This window comes from Paramisgurnus dabryanus, chromosome 12 (genome assembly GCF_030506205.2).
Source record: "Paramisgurnus dabryanus chromosome 12, PD_genome_1.1, whole genome shotgun sequence".
Classification (NCBI taxonomy): Eukaryota; Metazoa; Chordata; class Actinopteri; order Cypriniformes; family Cobitidae; genus Paramisgurnus; species Paramisgurnus dabryanus.
Window position 1 is genome coordinate 3,658,793 of NC_133348.1, and position 18,949 is coordinate 3,677,741.

At 37.3% G+C, this 18,949-nt stretch overlaps 2 protein-coding genes across 2 annotated transcripts in view; both read right to left on the reverse strand.

Moving 5' to 3' along the window:
- pex7 (peroxisomal biogenesis factor 7) overlaps positions 1-12,849 on the reverse strand; it is a 29,378-nt gene extending 16,529 nt beyond the window's left edge. Inside the window, exons 1-8 of the mRNA XM_065256212.2 lie at positions 12,484-12,849; positions 12,346-12,403; positions 12,048-12,198; positions 11,867-11,944; positions 11,532-11,640; positions 7,716-7,822; positions 6,685-6,798; positions 1,150-1,205 (exon numbers count right to left, since the gene is read on the reverse strand). Of these exons, the coding sequence (XP_065112284.1) occupies positions 1,150-1,205; positions 6,685-6,798; positions 7,716-7,822; positions 11,532-11,640; positions 11,867-11,944; positions 12,048-12,198; positions 12,346-12,403; positions 12,484-12,589 (779 nt within the window). The 5' untranslated portion in view covers positions 12,590-12,849. The remainder of the gene's footprint in view (positions 1-1,149; positions 1,206-6,684; positions 6,799-7,715; positions 7,823-11,531; positions 11,641-11,866; positions 11,945-12,047; positions 12,199-12,345; positions 12,404-12,483) is intronic.
- A 1,734-nt stretch (positions 12,850-14,583) lies between these two features.
- On the reverse strand, positions 14,584-18,280 carry hey2 (hes-related family bHLH transcription factor with YRPW motif 2). Its single transcript, XM_065256213.2, has 5 exons — positions 17,939-18,280; positions 17,308-17,386; positions 17,116-17,199; positions 16,897-16,978; positions 14,584-16,479 (listed from the first exon to the last, which is right to left on the reverse strand). The coding sequence occupies exons 1-5, from the start codon at positions 18,019-18,021 to the stop codon at positions 15,821-15,823; spliced, it is 987 nt and encodes a 328-aa protein (XP_065112285.1). The 5' UTR covers positions 18,022-18,280; the 3' UTR covers positions 14,584-15,820.
- Between the last annotated feature and the right edge of the window lie 669 nt (positions 18,281-18,949).

Consider the following 18,949-nt stretch of genomic DNA (forward strand, 5'->3'; position numbering starts at 1 on the left):
GGCCAGGGTTCCCCAAACCTTACCCTGGAGGGCCGGAGCACTACAGAGTTTTGGATCCAACCCTAATCAAACTTACCCACCTGTATTTTCCAGATCATAAAGACCTTAATTAGCATGATCAGGTGTGTTTGATCAAGATGGACGACGCAACGTTGCCTCCCTCCATTGTATGAATTGAAGCTTAAATTGTCCGACCATGGTCGGCGCCATGTTACGTAAAAACGTCAGTTTGGAGCCAAGGCATGTGCAGAAGGAATCGTCCGTGGAGCCAGAGGCGGAGCCGCGGTATCAAACTTTCACCCAAACGCTCGCGCTCCCAATTCAACCATGCCAACCATAACCACATGCCCTGTTTCTATAGCATCAAATTACTAGCTAAAATTAAACTTATGACAAAATTGAACATATATTAACTAACTAAAAGGACCAAATCTTTCGCAAACTTTTTTTGGAAATGTAAATATTTTTTTTAGAGCAGAGTCCCATTCGTTTGAATAGAGAGGGCAGGGTTTTTGACTTGTACTGCAGCCAGCCACCAGGGGGCGATCAAAGAGCCAGCGGCTTCACTTTTTAAAAACTTATGAGGCACACCCGAGTATAACCCTTATGAAGAATAAAGCCATCAAAACGGTTAATTAAAAGCAGTGATGTTGTGTTGCTACTATACAGTGACATCTACTAATATGACCTTAACAACGCTTAACAATAAAAGCTTTTCTCTTCTATGCAAAAATGAGCTCCACGCTTGATAAAAACCCAACTGCGCTAACCGAATTAACCATTGTCTGTAAGCGTGATAAACCACCATTGATCTAAAATAAGATCAATGGGTTTTACAATTACACAATTTCTTCTGTTATCTTGTCAGCACTGCAGATAATTTATCTAGACGAAAATATGAAGATTTTTAAATATGAATACTGTCATGCGAATGTCACTAGGAAAAAGTCATCTGCTTACTATGGTTGAGGATATAATAGGGAAGATTTTTAGAAATGAGACTATTATCTATTAGTTCTTGATGGATGATTTATCATTTCAGAAAGAAAACAGCAATACTCTTGTATTTGTTCAAGCGCTCAGTGCATAAATCTGGTAAGAAATCTGTTTATAAATATTTGCAGTGCCAAAGATGAATATTTCACTCACCTGATAGTAAAATCATATGAGCAGGATGCCAGAACAGTCTGGTAAAATGGGCAGAACTGGAAATGACAAATGAAAGAAGCATTAATGTACAACAGCTGACAAAAACTGCATTTAATGTATTAATCTGTTTGCTGACGTCTTTAAGAAAGCACACTGCATTCAAATATGACCAACATCAAAATACACTTTAGTGGGGCCTGAATGTGATGTTTAGCTTACATAGGCAAATATTTTTAGTAAATACATAAACAAATGAATTACATTAATTGTATTAATTCTCTGAACAGAAGTATTAACAATAAAATCTCAGAAAAAAAGTTTGGTGTTGGGCGATATGCCCCATCTTGAGATCGTCCTATCGTCAGTCTGGGAGATCATCGATAAACGATAGTATCAGGGGGGCCGGGCAATAGTTTACGCATTTTATTTATTTGTTCATTTTTTTACTAATTTATGGCAATGCACTGGATTGGTGGACAAAAAAGAAGCTGATGTACTCTAAGGGCAACACTGTCATGACCGTAACCTTCTTAAAACTGATGCCATTAATCCGAGCGCTTCATTATCAATATCTGTACTATTTTTACCAGATGATCCAGTGTTTCCCATGCTATGAGCCACAGTTAAAAGGTAAAAAATCCTTACGTGATGTTAAAATATATGATTACAAAGCAGAATCATTCCCTGTTCATTTATTTTTTTAAATACTTAGTGGTTTCCTAGAATTGCTGATATAGGATGTTTCTATACCTATAGGAAATCTATACCTAGGAGACTAATATAATATCATTAACTTCTAAATGAGATTGTCGAGATGTACACAGTCCTATTGATTAACTCTTGTCCTCATTCTTTATGATCTCAGCTGAATGAACAAAAACAAGAAATGATCATTTTAAATATTTTCTGTCTTATGAGTTTTCTGTCGTGCAGAACAAAATAGTAAAGACAATGAAACCAGCTCTTCATCATTGATGTGGGCACTACAATAAAGGCAAATGACATTATAATCATATCATAAAAATAAACAGTGATCATTTGCAAGCGATTTGATATGATCACATTCAACAACGTATACAATCTCACGCTTCACAGATCTGCTGTATTATACCCTCCAGTGCAATAATACGTTATGTCTGTTATTTTATAAGAGCTTAGAAGAAACCTTTAACTTAAAATAGCTTCATGTTTTATCTTTACCCTGCTATCCCAGAACAGTTTTTCTTTTTCATATAGCTCATAAATGGCAATTTGGTTCCTTATTTATTATTCTTTTATAGTTGTCAGTGTCTATAAATTATTTTTTTTGACATTTCATGTTACATTGTTTAAAAATAAAAATAAAATTCCGCTTTTGTGTTGTATAAAGATTGTTTTCAACTTGGCACGTGACGGTATCTAATTCCCTGTTATGGTAATTTTGTATTATAGCTATATTATCTTAATAGCTGTTTTTAATTATATTTTAGTTGTTTTCTATTTTAAAATATCTATAAAAAAAATAAATGAAAATTATTTTATAAAAAAAAAATGAAAATGTAATATAAAATGAAATATTAAAATGAAATAAAAAAATCTAAATAAACATTTAAATGAATCTACAAGAAATTATAATTAATTTTTTAATGATTTAACAGCTGAATATGCAAACAAGTTTTGTATTTCATATCAGAACATTTATGATCAAATTAACAAATATGACATTTGTTACATGGTAACAAGTGATTGCGACATTTAAAAGCCAGATATATTCCTTATGGTCAATAAACAACCCATATGCAAGGGGTGCGATAAAACATTATGAATCTTGACTTGATGAAAAGTGAGCTACTAAGATTTTAGAGAAATGTAAACAATTATGCTTATAATAAATAATAGTAGGGATGCACCGATACCACTTTTTTGGAGTACGGGTACGAGTATGAGTACTTGCATTTCAGTACTTACCGATACCGATACGGAGTACTTAATAAAACAACATGATTTAAATTTACAGGTAACAGCTTTAGTCATATAATTTAACAAAAATACAAAGGACTAGTTTTCCAGTTTGTTGTAAACTCTGCCTCTTTGGACAACACAGGAGGCATTAGAAATGAAGCCCGAACCCGCCCGAGCCCGTCGGGTCCCGACAGGTCCCGTCGGGTTCGGGCAAAGATCTTCAGCTCTATTATACAATATGTGACCCTGGACCACAAAACCAGACATAAGTCGCACAGCAATATTTGTAGCAATAGTACAAAAATACATTTTTACAAATTATTGATTTTTTTATGCCAAAAATCATTAGGTAAAGATCAAGTTCCATGAAAATATTTTGTAAATTTCCTACTCTAAATTTATCAAAAATTTATTTTTCATTAATAATATGTCTAGCTAAGGACTTCATCTGAACAACTTTATAGGCATTTTTATCAATCTTTTGATATTTTGCACCCTCAGATTCCAGATTTCAAATAGTTGTATATCGGCCAAATATTGTCCTATCCCAACAAACCATACAACAATGGAAAGTTTATTTATTAAGGTAAGGTTTGTTCAGAAAAATCTCAAATTCCAAAAATTGACCATTATGACACATTTTTGAATACCCGCAAAAGACAGTATTCAACTCAACACATAATTTTCCAATTTTCTGATTAAGCCCTGAACTCTGACTTGGTCACTAAAGTACATTAGCATTTTAATTTTGATCTCATCAAACACAAAATCTTCCTCCATCTGGCTCTAGAGTCGCTCATATGGCTTCTGGCAAACCGTAGCTGGGATGTCATATGACAATTTTTAACAGTGCCGCCTTCTCCAAACTCAGGAACCAAACCCTCTGTTCTTTGTTTTCCTGATGCGATAACAACTCACCAAAAAGCATGCTGACGGAGGCTGACTCCCCAAATATTTGCCATTTTTAAAACAAACTGTCCTACAAAAAATTGCAGCACTCATAAATGATGCGTGTAATAATAAACGATGTGAATGCTTGTGATATCAATTATCTGTCATTAAATGTTTATACTGTAATTATTTTAGATATGTTTCATTTTGATATTAGTCTTTATGCTTCGATCAAGGGAAAAAGCATAGAAAATAAAAGGTCCCTAGCTGGGACGGGGACGGTACACCTTTGCACCTAAAGAGTACATATTGGTAACCAAAGATTGCATATTAGTACCTCAAAAATATATATTGACACCAAATAAGAAATCTGTACCTAAATTGTACTCATAAAGAGTACCCATTTCATTGCTAAAAACAACGTTATGTGGTATAATACAATGTGTTTGTTTGGTTTATGGTTAAAAACAAATAATCTTCACATACTGTACATTTTTGTAGATCTAGATTTCACTCTCTTCCTGAAACACATGGATTTGAAAGGCTATGTGTCCCCGATTGGCCAGCTAATCTTGATGTTGTGATTGGCCTGAACACCTCTGACATTAGCTGGAAATGTACTCCTTACCATTTTTGAAAAATTCGGTCACAATGCAATGCTGACAGGAGTTAACTTCCAGGCTGAGTCCGAAGGGGGAGGAATTATGATAATGTCGGTCTTGTCTACATCACCTATCCCAGGAAGTAAACTGTTGCCTGCAATCCGTGTGTTTGTTGTAGTCCAAGAAAACAGATTTACGTTGGCAACGATAACTTGTGTCATCGTTTACTTTGGGGTTTGTACCTTTTGCATATCATTAACATGTACTAATACACACTTACACACCAAAGAAAATATAAAAACGTGAATCGGGACAATAGGTGCCCTTTAAAGGCCCCAGTGACAGTTGGGCCCATTTGTTCTGACAGTGTAATAATAACTTATGATTTGTACACTGTAATTTTGATTTATATTTTTGATATTTTATGAATGATAATTGGCTATGTTGACAGCATGTGATTGACAGTGGACTAGTTTTATTATTATTATTATTCCTTTGTTTAACCAGGAGATCACACTGAGATATTGCTATTTCTTCTTCCTGTGAGACCTGGACAAGACGGCAGCACAAAAAGTTTCATACAGAAATCATACAAAGTTTAATTAAAGTGGACATATCACAAAAATCATATTTAAGTGCTATAATTGGGTTTCCAGTGCTTGTATTAACTTAAAAATGAGAAAAAGATCATCCCAGTAACTTAGTTTTGGTAAACCATAATGAAAAAATAGGTCTCCCCTTGTGATGTCAGAAAAAGATAATACCGCCCCTTAATCTGCACTATCCAACCACGGCACTGCCATTTGGTGCAGAGATCAATTTATTTGCATTTAAAAGGACACAAAAACGGCACATTTTTGCTCACACCCACAAAGTGGCAATTTTAACATGTTATAATAAATTATCTATATGGTATTTTGAGCTAGAGCTTCACATACGTACTCTGTGAACACCAAAGACTTATTTGACATCTTAAAAAGTCTTGTGAAATGTCCCCTTTAAGTTTTGCAGTTTATTCCAAGCCAAAGGAGCTTAAGCAGATTTACTCAAATCTGGTGACACACATAGGGCCCTATTTTAACGATCTGAAACGCAAGTGCGAAGCGCAAAGCGCAAGTGACTTTGTGGGGGGATCTTGGGCACTGTTGCTATTTTCCCGGCGTGAGAAATAACTCTTGCGCCGAGCGCAAATCAATAAGGGGTTGGTCTGAAGTAGGTTCATTATTCATAGGTGTGGTTTGGGCGTAACGTCAAATAAACCAATCAGAACGTCATCCAACATTCCCTTTAAACGCAAGGGCGCAAGTTCCATGGCGGGTTGCTATTATTATGACAGATTTACCAGGCGCACGCCAGGAGCGGTTTACAGCCGAGGAGACCGACGTTCTTGTAAGAGCAGTCAAAAACTATCACCACAATGCTCACCACAATGATTCCCCTTATCTCATGTGTTAATATTTTTTATTGTAACAATTTATGATTTGCAAAAATAACTGTTGCATCTGTATAGATTAGATAAGCAAAGCATGCGCCCTTAAAATAGCATAATGAACAACGCGCAACGCCCACTGACTTTAGACTACTTTTTTTCTGGTCAGTGGCGCAATTGTTTTTTGAAACTGCAAAATAGCATCAGGGATGGTTTGCGCCGGAACACGCCTCCTTTTTTGCGCTGAACCGCCCAGGGAGCGCAAGTTAATTCCCTTGTTTGCCGACGTGCGTCTGTGGAGGGAAAAACCCGCTGTGCGCCGGTGCAAAATACGAATGATACATGCGTCACTGACAAAGTCAATTGCGCTGGGTGCAAGATAGGGCCCATATTGTCCAACTCAATAAAACACATCCCTAAAGGAAATCTGTTTACATTAGGAAATCTATAGATGTCAGACAGAGCACAGAAACACACTCACATGCCGACAGAAGCTGTCTCGTGCCTCATTAATGTACAACACACATTTAAGTTCATTTAAGTCAAAGCTAATGTGACACTGAAAAGCCTAAGTGAGATTTTACACTGCGTAACACACACTCTTCCAAAAGCCAAAACAAATACAAGAACTTAAATGTAGCAAAATTCGGTTGATCTTTAAACTAAAGGTACCTTTACTCTGCGGATGGCATAGGAATGGCCCATCATCTGAGCTAAAGAATTCCGAACGTTTCGCAGGTCCCACACTCGAAGACTGCAGTCAACACCTCCAGTGACCAGAACATTCTGACAACACAAAGCAATGTAGAGATTAATCTGTTCACCACCTCAATGTCTGTCTACTGCATACTTCCCAATACATACTCTAAAAAATGCTTGCTTATTTTTTGTAATTTCTTGGTTAATTTAGAGGGACACTCCATTTTTTTTTAAATATGCTCATTTTCCAGCTCACCTAGAGTTAAACATTTGATTTTTACTGTTTTGGTATCCATTAGGCTGATCTCCGGGTCTGGCCGTACCACTTTTAGCATAGCTTAGCACAATCTATTGATTCTGATTAGTCGAAGGGTTTGGATATTTTTCCTATTTAAAACTTGACTCTTCTGTAGTTACATTGTGTACTAATACCGACAGAAAATTAAAAGTTGTGATTTTTTAGGCAGATATGGCTAGGAACTATACTCTCAAACTAGCGTAATAATCAAGGACTTTGCTGCTGTAACATGGCTGCAGGAGGCGCAATGATATTACGCACTGCCCAAAATACTCCCCTGCTATTGAAAGATACTAAGGGGACTATTTTCAGACTGCGTAATATCATTGCACCTCCTGCAATTGTTTAATTTTCTGTCAGTCTTAGTACACAATATAACTACAGAAGAGTCAAGGTTTAAATAGGAAAAATATTGAAACTCTTTGGTTATTTTTTAGCGTGATGCTAATGGTCTAATCAGATTCAATGCATTATGCTAAGCTATGCTAAAAGTGGTACCTGGAGATCAGCTGAATGGATTCCAAAATTGTAAAAATCAAATGTTTAACTCTAGGGGAGCTGGAAAATTAGCATATTTCCTAAAAAGTGGAGTGTCCCTTAAACCCAACAGTTGGATTTGTCCCTTTTTGACCCAAAGCTGGGTTTAAATAAATAACCTGTTTGATAATGTCGTTGCGACTAGTGACTCAATTGAAGAAACACATACCTGGTCATATTTGCACCAATCACAGCTCAGTATTTCCCCCTTATGTGCAGGGATGGCCAGCCTGCATGCGCCTGCCTTCACATCCCACACTCTCAGGGTCCCGTCCCCTAGCAACAGAGATGAACTTCAAATCCATACATTTAAATCATCCCAATAAGGCAAGACAATATTCTCAATTAAATTCCCCGCCTGCACTCTTGGCAGGACCCCGTGAACCATAACATTCATTTCAAGGGCCACTCAGCATGAATGGACCCAAGGCGGGAGGCAGGAGGAACCCGCTTCTTGCCAAGGGACTGCGTCAGTTCTTAATGCTACACGGGCCATAGATTTCAACAGGAAATCTCAGTCCCATGGTGAATCTTTTGCCATTACTAGAGGTCTCTGACCTTTTGCAACTTCAGCCATAAACCAGCAAAATGCACAATAATAGGAACTCGGAGCTGATTAAATTTGTTGGTTTCATATTGTCCTTTTTTTACAATTATGCATTTGGTAGACGCTTTTTATAAGCAACTTACAGTGCATTACAAGGTATACATTTCTATCAGTATGGCTGTTCCTGGTTCAAACCCATGACCTTTTGTACTCTCTACTACTGAGCTGCAGGAGCATGTATTAAATTAACATTTTGCATTTATGCATTTGGGAGACCCTTTTATCCTAAGCTACTTCTATAGATCAATAGAGATCATGAATCTAAATGTTCCTGTATAGCTCGGTGGTAGAGCATTGCATAAGCATCGCAAAAGGTTATGGGTTCAAACCCAGGGAACACACATGGTGATAAAAAAGGTATAGCTTGTAATGTAAGCAAGCATTTGCCAAATGCATAAATATAAATATCGGCATGCTAAACATGGCACAATCAAAATGTTTCCCGTATTGACCCTGGCGGCAATGGATCACTGTTGAAATTAATAACCCTACTTTGGTTAATTGTCTCAGGATACTTATGGCCATGACTATTTACCTTTATTGATCTGGTGATCTGTATCAGATGTAATAAATAAAAGCCACGCAGACGCCCGACCCACAGGGAATTCCTGTCTGTGCCATACATGTCACAATATATTATAACATGTACACATTGTTTAAATTACTCAAGAAAGATTTAAAGGAATATGTCTTGAACATTTAGCAACATGATTTCATATTTGTAATGTTGTCATTCTGACAAAAACAAAATGTATGTAATGTAATTTAACGGATGGTTTAATCTAATCCCATTTACAGTACCGAACACTTATTACAGAAACAGTCTCCCTGGAGCAACTTGTGGTCTCCGGTGGCACAATGGTTCAGTGCTGGTTTAAAGCTTTAACCTTTCAGTAACCACACAGTTGGAGGACAACTTTTTAATGGCACTACTAACATTACAGAAAAAAAGTTCACTTTTTTTCATTGGCTGCAATAACTTTTATGCAGAAGTTTAATAATAATTTTGATTTGTGTCTCGCTCTTGGCACCGCGGGTTTCTTTAATTCTTTAAAAGCAGAACGGATCTCTTGCTGACATTGCTGGTGTATAAGCGCTGCACTTTTAAGATGTCCTGGTATTCTGGGCAAAGATTCAGGGTTCGTGCTATCAGTGCACAAAATGGGAAAGCTCTCTGATAAGTGAACCTCTGATAAGGGTTCTCAGATCATTTGAATGTGCTGAAATTGTCTCTTTAAAGCAGAGAATCAGTTGTAGGATCTGTCGACTACATGATTGGTTTAGCAGAAGTTGTGTGGCAAAAAATAGAAAATCAATTGAGAATATTTTACAGCTCATTAGCAACCAGTATGAGATTAATTTGCATAACAAAGGCTGAATAATCTAGTGTTTATTTTTCATCTTTTATGAGAAATGAGGCATTTATTTTGAATGAAAATTTCTGTTATTATACATTATTTTTTTTTGTCCTGGAACATAAAAAGCAGAAATCAACCTCACTTTCATTGCATCTATATTCTATATAATGCAAGTAAATGGTTAAACTGAGGCTGTAATTCTGCATAACATCTCCTTTAGCTTCCGATCAATAAATAAAAGTCATATAAATTTGGAACAACATCAGGGTGAATAAAAAATTTAAGGGATAGTTCACCCAAAAATGAAAATTCAGTCATCATTTCCCACTCTCATGCTGTTACAATCCTCTATACATTTCTTTGTTCTAAAGGAAGATATTTTGAGGAATGTTTGTAACCAAACCGATCAGAGGCCCCATTGACTTTCACTGTAGGAAAAAAATAATACTATGGAAGTCAATGGGGCCTCTGATCGGTTTGGTTACAAACATTCCTTAAAAATATCTTCCTTGGTGTTTACCAGAACAAAGACATTTATACAGGTTTGTAACAACATGAGAGTGAGTAAATGATGACAGAATTTTCATTTTTGGGTGAACTATACCTTTAACAACATTTTTTATTGTTGGGTAAATAGTCCTTTAACAAAACAAGGCCGATGTACAGCTTCCAAAAACCATGAACGACAAACTATGATTACATGCAGAAGGTTCAAGAAATAAAACCAGCCCTGTAAAACTGATGAAAAAGTAAACGTCTGATGTTGGCTTTTAGCTTATATAGGTTGTTTCTAGAACTGCATCTCCGCTGAGGCGGCATTTCACAAAAACCTTTTTCCCCATGATCGCATTTAGCGTTGCCACGGTGCAGGGCTTTAGTATTGATTTTCAGACACATCTCATTACACACGTGGTGTCAACATTTAATAGCAGAAGATAAGGGTCTTCCATCAGCAGCTCCACAGGAGGCCTAAACTCAATCCACGGGAACATAGGTGAGATTTTATATCTGTGATTCTTCAGGGAACCACACATGAGCTGTCTGCATGCGCATGCATTCATGTTTAGTCAGTAATGTCACTGGCTTTTATGCACTGAAACCATTCTTGTGGAAAATGCATTAGAGATTGACCAATAATAATCACTAATAAAAAGTAAAATGTGATAAATGTGGCTATTAAAAAAAAATATATTAGTCAAATTTTATTCTTCTATCGCTACTATAAAAAGGAAAATATAGCAATAACTATTAATAAAATAAATGTGCAATGAATGTGCTATGAATCTACAAAAAAATCTAACAAAAATAAACATTTAAACAGTGAATATTAAGTGAATTCAGTTTCTGTAAGTTTAAGAGGACTCGCACTGTCCACTGCTGACCTCAAGGGGTGAATGATGGTACTAACCATTCAAAATAGCAGGCTAAAATGAACATATGTGGATAGTAGAGAGGGAGCAGGAAAATATGAAGAAAGGCTTTAACACAAATTATACTTTGGAAGACAATGTTCTCTATTGCATTATTAGAAATTACTCAGATCAGAGCATCTGATCCTAAGATGTCAATTCTCATGATGCAACAGATTTATCAAATGCATTATAAGATTTTTTCAACTACTATTTTAATAAAATCTTCCACAAGTGCAATTTATTTCTTTAGGGCTCCTTATTTCTTAGTGCACCACCTGTAATACATTTTACTTACACAACTATTACACATCAAACTTTACATTCGAATGTAGGCATTTGAAAAAAACTTTGGTGCTTTCAAATGAATACATTCCATCAGTGTGTGCATTCACTAGGAATCAAACCTATTACCTTGGTGTTGCTAATGCCATGCTTTATTAACTTTAATGAACCAATAGCATAAACTCTAATAGATCCCTTACTGCACAAAAAATGACGAGGGTTAGACTCTAGAATACCAACAAGTTGGCATTGCAGCACTGCAAATCTGAAGTCTAAGCAAAGCAGCAAAACTCTATGGAAGGACAGATAGAGTTCATTCCCCATACCTGAGGCTGATGCAAAGCATGCTGGGATATGAGGAGACCAGATGGTGCTGTAAATGACGCCCTCGTGACCCTGCAGGGTCCCCACCAACTGACATTGTTCAGGATCCCACTGTGGAAAAATACAGAAGATAAACAAACCCATAAGCACCATTCACTTCCATAGTATTCTTTTTATACTATGGAAGTGAATGGGGCTCATGATCGGTTTGGTTAGAAACACTCCTTCATGTTCATCGAAACAAAGACATTTATACAGGTTCGTAACAACATGAGAGTAAGAAAATTATGACAGCATTTTCATTTTTGGGTAAACTATCCCTTTAAAATGTGCTTACCACTTTTGCTGTGTGGTCCCATGATCCTGATACCACTAGATTCTCCCCACGTGTCTGACTCCAATCTACTGCATACACCTGTAAGGCCAGATGATTTGGGGATATAAAGTTATGAACAACATGTTCCAATAAAGTAGATCGGGAAGCTTTTACATGTGCTGTTTTGGGGAGTTAAACTGACCTCTTGTGTGTGACCTTTCAGCACCTGCAGAAGACCTTGAGGGTTGGCCGTGTCCCAGATCTGCAAAGATCCATCACCCCCTCCCGTCACCATAACATGTTCATTGTTTTCGCTCCACGTCACATCAAATAGCCCATCATTCCAGTCAAAACTGTCAAAGAGACCAAACATAAGACATTATTGAATATTTAGTGCATGCATGAAATCAGATCCATCTAGTTGCAAATCTTCTTTACAAAAACGCCAAATTTTACTCAAATAAACTGGAATACAAAATATACAGTAAAACAAAAATCACCTTCTCACAAGTGAAACATTTTCCTCATTCTGCTCTAACACAAGAAGTGTCCCACATCCTAAAAGGCACAAAACATGCATTAACATTTATGCCAACTGTGTGTTTATATAAACAAATGCAAATGCTAAACACTTGTACCTGCTATTCCATAATATTGAGATGACGCGCACGCGACTGTAGCAGGCAGAAAAGGTGAAAACTCCACCGCATATCCATGACGCCCTGGAAACTTAAATGACTTCATACTCCTTTATTTATTTATAGGGAATAAAACTCATTAGATCACATCATTTTATCACGTCTATTCTATCTCTTGTGTCTTTGTTGTTGTAAAACGCTCTAAGCACTTATCGACAACGGTGAGCGACTGATAATTTCGCAACGACCGAAGCAATTCAAAAGCAAATTATGAAATCTGTCAGGTAAACACACTTGACATAACTACACGTGTGCGTCCCTTGAAGTTTGTACTCTTGTAGCTGTTTACTTCCGTGTTTTGGCAAGCGAAAGAAATGAAACCCTGTGATTGGTCCGAAGAGCGTGACGTTTTTAGCAGATGACGGGAATGTAACGTTTTGATTGGTCCAACTTCTTGGTTAAAAAAATAAGTACAGCATTGTTCAACAATTTGGTACGTTAATATTTGCTTTTTATTTATGACATAATTTTGTAATAATAATAATAAAATAATAGCAAAGTTTTTTTAAGTGTTTTTATATTTTTAAGTATTCGCTAAATGACGTGCAGGTGTTTGAGACTGATGTATTTGCTAAATGACAGAGATGTAGACTGATTTTTTACAAATGTCGTCTTCCTTGTATAAAACAGTAAATAATTGAGGAAAAATGCAAGTTGTGTATGTAGACACACAACTTGTCAAAATGAAATGAAGAGCAAAAAACGATCTATCCATTAGATGGCAGCATTTCTCTCCTAAATCATATTTGGTGCACTTGTTTGAACTCTCCCTACCCAGACATGATTTTAAAAGCAAACCATTTCATTTGTACTTTTTAAATGTTTCAAAGTCGTGTTTTAATATTTATATTAAAATTATTGTATTTTTCCATTGCATTTAAAAGTTGGGTACTTTTTAACCAAAAGAATTGTGGACGTACAATGGAATCATATGCTAATCCTATAATACTTTTATATAACTAAATAATAGTCATATTCACATGCTAAGGAATTTATAAGCATTTGATACCCCAAAGTAGGCTACTTCAAAGAATAACATGCTACTATTATTGTTCTATTTGATGCTTTTATTTTTTGTTTTATGTAAAGAATTAATATCAGCAGAATGGAAAGATACAATAACACAGTTATGTAAAATAAGCAGACATAGAGATCTAAGCATATAGTAAGCTTTGTTGGAACTCTTAAAGACTTAATAAATGTATCGCCTGATCTTTCATAATTTGAGAACCATTTCATGAAAGCTAGTTACACAATCATGTCTTTCATCTGCACTTAAATTGAGTCTAGTATTTCTTTTAAAAACTCATATGCTAAAAGCATCCCTTTGATGTGTATATTAAATATGCCAAAATAATAACCAAACAGTTGATGTCATTGTCAAGTGTGCCCTAGAGCCTAGAATAGGCCTATGATTTGCCTGTGATCATATCTATTAACTGCTTTTACCTTGTATTAGCTAAACCATTTTACATGTAAAAAAAAAAATATTGAAGCTTCCACGCTTCTTGGCCATGTTCACACCACTTGCTCCCTGTGTGATGTTTTGGGGAGATCATGTGCGCCCTTGATATATGGCGGCCACTTCAAAGGCAGGGGCCCGGCGTGAGAACCAACCGCTCTAAAGCAGATAACCGGCGGATTTATGGCCCCGCGCTTTTCCCATGCTTGTCGGTGGGCAGCAGGCGCTGTTTGCCTTAATCCCCATTCAGTTGGAAATCCTGATACTTTTTTTCTTAAGGAATTTAATGGTGTGACAGTGATTTACTAATGTAAATCTGTCTAACAGACCCTGGCATAAAGGGAGTGGATTAGGCCGGCATAAAGACCCATCTTGGAGAGGAGTGACTGGTGTTGTTTTGCTTTCATGTGGCGAACACCATTGCAGCCGGGCCAGCGGTTCGTTCACGCCCGCCAGAACAGCTACATACGTTTTGACTTGAGCTTCTCCCGAGGGACCAAAGAGGAGGGGGGTTGGTCTTCAAATAGCAGTAAACATCAAATAAAATAGCTTTTTTTGCACATTCAGCAACTATGGGATGATAAAAATATGTTTATTTTGAGTTTTAATTAACATTATGTGACAAACTTTGTCATAATGTAACAATGTTCACTTTGTAACAGTGTGTAACTTCTCAAAATGTCATGTTTGTTTGTTTGATGATTTATAACTTTTGAAGTGGCACTTATAATTTGTTTGTTTCTTCTGCGCTATTAAAAAAACACATAAAAGAGCACAAATATCTTTCTACCATACAATTTCAAGAACTCACATTATGCTATGGGAAAACAATTACTTTCTCTCATAACATTCCAGGATCTGTTGTGGTGAAGGCAAACAGAATGATGGTTTCATGGCATATGTATTAAAATGAAGGGGAAAAAAACACTCTACTTTTTTGCATAGAAAATGGTTACATTTTACGCACCGTGGTAGGGTTATTAAAAGTAAAAAAGTTACAGTAGTATCATTCAGTAGAAAATCTCACATATGAGCATTAGTGAATGTTATTTTCTTATTTAGTAGGCCTATTGTGTAAAGTGGAGAAGATCCAGTCTCCTCCGAAACAGTAGTGATTGAAGTGCATCATACCAACATCTCATCCGACTAATTTTAATATAAACTCTAGTTACAAACTTACACATGTACAGATTTACAAACTGGCTTGTTAAATCATTGATTATAAAACCGATTCACGCCTCACTTTAGTGATTATCTGAAAAACCTTTGGTTTGTCTCGGCACAAGCTGTTATGTATCATTCGAAAGCTACTAGTAAGTATATAAGTGTTTGTGAAAATCAATACAATCTTTTGTACTGAAAATATCGCTTACTTATGTCAAATGCAGCATTTAAGTATTGTAAGTCACACACACAGTACAGCCCTTTCACAAAGTTGAAACAGTAAGTCACACTCTTAAAAATAAAGGTGCCATAGAAGATCCAAAAAGAACCTTTAACATCGCAAGAAACTTTCACAATAGGTTCTTCAGACTATTAAAAGTTGAGAAACGAAAGCCAAAACTGTTTCTTCTATGGCATTGCTGTGAAGAACCCTTTCTATGTGAGAACGTACGAGTAAGTGGAACAGTGAAAGAGGATAACATAAAGAGGCAATTGATCTTCATCCTTATGAGTGTCCACACAGTGAAAAGTGTATTTTTTTTTGTTATCTCCCACCGGTCAAAAAAACAGCCCAAGGCACAGTAGCCGTTCTCGTTCCTCTACGTACAGGAGACATCCAGACCCTATAAGAGCTTTGAGCAAATCCAAGGCTTAAAAAGCTCCCACTTCAGTTCCCCACGGCCGATACGGTTTACTGCTGCTGCTACTCTGCTGGGAAGACGTGGATGTGGAAACGGACGGGCTCACGGCTGAAGAAGCCACGGAAGATGCCGTTACGCTTGGGCTGAAGAGAGGAAAACCTCCGGGAAACGACAGAGGGAAGGTCTGGGCGGCGGCAGCGGCGGCTGCAGCGTGAACCGTGGCCGATAACGAAAGGAGGGAGGTGGACAGCGGCGGCACGCAAGGAGCGACGCTGCCTGTAGAGGGAGCTCTCAGAGCGGAGTCACTGTGGGTAAAGGAGGAGGTCAGAAGGGCCGCTCCTCTTTGAGGAACCTCGGAGAGCCTGCCGGAGGGACCGTCGGATGACGGCGGAAGTCCGCTTTGATGCAGGAAAGCCGCAGGAATGGGATGCAACGCGGCGGCCCAATGGTGCGGATGGAGGGCCGGCTGGTGATGTGCCATGGATGTGGTGATGGCGGCCGCTTCCCTCTGCGAGGCGCAGCTGCTAAGGTGGGAAACCAAGCGGACGCGGAGGGGATCGCTGGAGTCCAGACCTTCAACTGAGCTCAAATATCTGGCAACCTCAGTGAGGCACTCCCTAAAGCCAATGCTCATGAAGTCCATTGCAAGGGAATGGGCATCAAAATATCCTAAGATAGAGAAAGAGAAAACAATTTTTGTAAGTGTGCTGTGCCTTTAAATTTAATGAAGTTTTAATGAAGCCAACAGCTGGTAAAAGTCGATGTAGTCCAACTGCGCTCAAGGGGATAAACCTAAACACACCGAAATTGTGACCTGACCTGTTTGCATGTTTGTTTTGACTCCCCAATGCTTTGGTTTTAACACTCGCTACCAAACCCCCGACAGTGTAGCCTGTGAATGTGGCCCCACACCCTCCCATGGATTTATGAAAGCAAACACAATCCCAGGGTCAAGTGCTGCTTTTGTCCTGCCGCTTCTTTCCCACGAGTTCAATCCTACCATTAACATTGATTTTCTCTTTAATCTGTTCAAAAGGGAACTTCATGTTCAGATTATACAGCGTTCACAAAACAGAAGACACGTACCTTTACCTCCTGTGGACTGAAGCATCTTTAAATGATCCACTGTCATCTGTAATATTTCTGCTTTTTCTAATTTGGCTGAACCCTTGAGAGAAGAAATATTTGATTAGAAAAAAAACATCGTGCTGGTTAAGATGAAACTTTGTGCTTTTAACAAAAATTACCAATATTTGAATACATAAAGCACTTACCAAAGGTACAGTAAGGTTATGGTACACTCACCTGTTTCTCAAATGCTGTAGGGACCAGGCGACGCAACTCTGATAGACTATTATTTATTCGATCTCTTCGTCTTTTCTCAATTATCTGAAAGTATAATTATTGTAAGATCAACATGATATGATGCAATTCTAATGAAATCATTTTAATAATACATATCACAAATATTAAAGCTAAAAATCAATATTTAATTACCCCTCTCCGCTTCTTTCTGGCCATAACTTGGGACGTTGTGGTAGGTGAGCCACATCTTATAAATGATCCACTGCTTTGACTAAGGAGGGAAAGAAAGTGAAGACATCTCATATTCAACAATACGTCTTATTTAAAATGTTCAAATGTTAAATTAACAAAAAACAAAGAGATAAATTAGAAATTTTTATAATTTGCTTACTTTTAAGTAAATAATTAGCCTATACATTATTTCTTTCTATAATATTTATATGATGATATACATTTAAATTTTTAGTAACATCTAACTTTATTAATTTGTATAATAAACAGCTTTTAAATAAATAACTTTACTTTATGCTTATATGTACTTTTGTTAAAATAAGAAAATATATTAAACAAAGTTTAACACTATTATCTTCATCTTTGGAACATAATATACAATAATAATAATAATCATTGTTATAATAAAATAATTGTTGTCAATAAAATTAAAAGTTATTAATAAAAGTGAGGTATTAAAGTGGTCATTTATGTCCAGACTGATCAAGTTTATTTAATTTCTAACAATAACACCATCAGCCTGTTCCCACCATGTAACACATGAAAGGCTCTCGTAAAGTTACAGATAAACAAGCCATGTTTCCAATCTTACCCAGAATAGTTATTCTCGCTGCCCACATCTATAGTTTCATCCATGTCACTGTCGGACGTGCTGTCCTCACACGGGCGCTTCATGGTGATGCGGTGCGCTCAGGTACAGTCGCTAAACTCCACTGCGCGTCTTTCCCACGAGCCGCTGGAGCCTCGCGCTCACATTCACGCCCACCTCCTGTTCTGGGAACACCCATCGAAAAAAGAAAACACGCCCCGAGAGCCCGAACGGAGGTCTCAGACTTCATTCCCTTGATAATTGACTCTGGCTGGCTTCAGCACGAGCGTGAGAAACACTTTACGCACGAAAGGCGACGGTGAGCTGGAGCCGCAGGCTGGAAATGTAGGTAAAGGGTTTCTGGCGGGGATCACATGAGGATGTAATCCCTTGATTGTTGCCAACATGTAGTCAAGTTTATTAAGGAAATGCATAACATTATTATGATTACATAAGGTTTAAATGAGCTACAATAAATTACAATTATTAAATGTCAAAGAATTTGATGCATTTAAAATAAAAACTCGGCTTGTTGTCGTTATTTTATAGTATATATGTTACTTTTTTATTTTTAATAAATATTTTTAGTATTATATTTAATATTCATAGTTTTGTTCAAACATTTGCACATTTGGCACTTTTTTTTAATTTACAAGTTAAACATTTTAGTAAACATGCAGAATATGGTTGAAAAAGTTGTTTTAAGTTCTCAGGGAGTCTGAAAAACATTGAAAGACACACACTAACACAGACACACTTTCACACACGGCCGTCTCATCCAGTTGGAGGCTCCAGCTGTAGTGAGTTTCCTGGGTTAAACAGTGAAGACGGCACATTGTTTGGGCTCACAAACCCCCCCTTGTCATGTGCCTTCCCCCTGGTGGAGCGTAGCACAGTCTCCCAGGCAGGCCGCCAGTGCGATGCCTCGTTCCCACAGCTCCGAGCCCTTCGCTGAAACCCAATCACCATGTAAGAGACAGCCAGAAACACGGGGAAGGGCAGCAGAGCCCCTGC

What these genes read in the sequence shown, in the direction of transcription:
- hey2 (XM_065256213.2), bottom strand. Translation starts at nt 18,021, where the DNA reads ATGAAGCGCCCGTGTGAGGACAGCACGTCCGACAGTGACATGGATGAA. An exon ending in AGCGAGAATAACTATTCTGG is followed by an intron (nt 17,387 to 17,938) that starts GTAAGATTGGAA and finishes TTCCCTCCTTAG; the next exon opens with TCAAAGCAGTGGATCATTTA. An exon ending in TCAGTCCACAGGAGGTAAAG is followed by an intron (nt 16,480 to 16,896) that starts GTACGTGTCTTC and finishes TCTCTATCTTAG; the next exon opens with GATATTTTGATGCCCATTCC.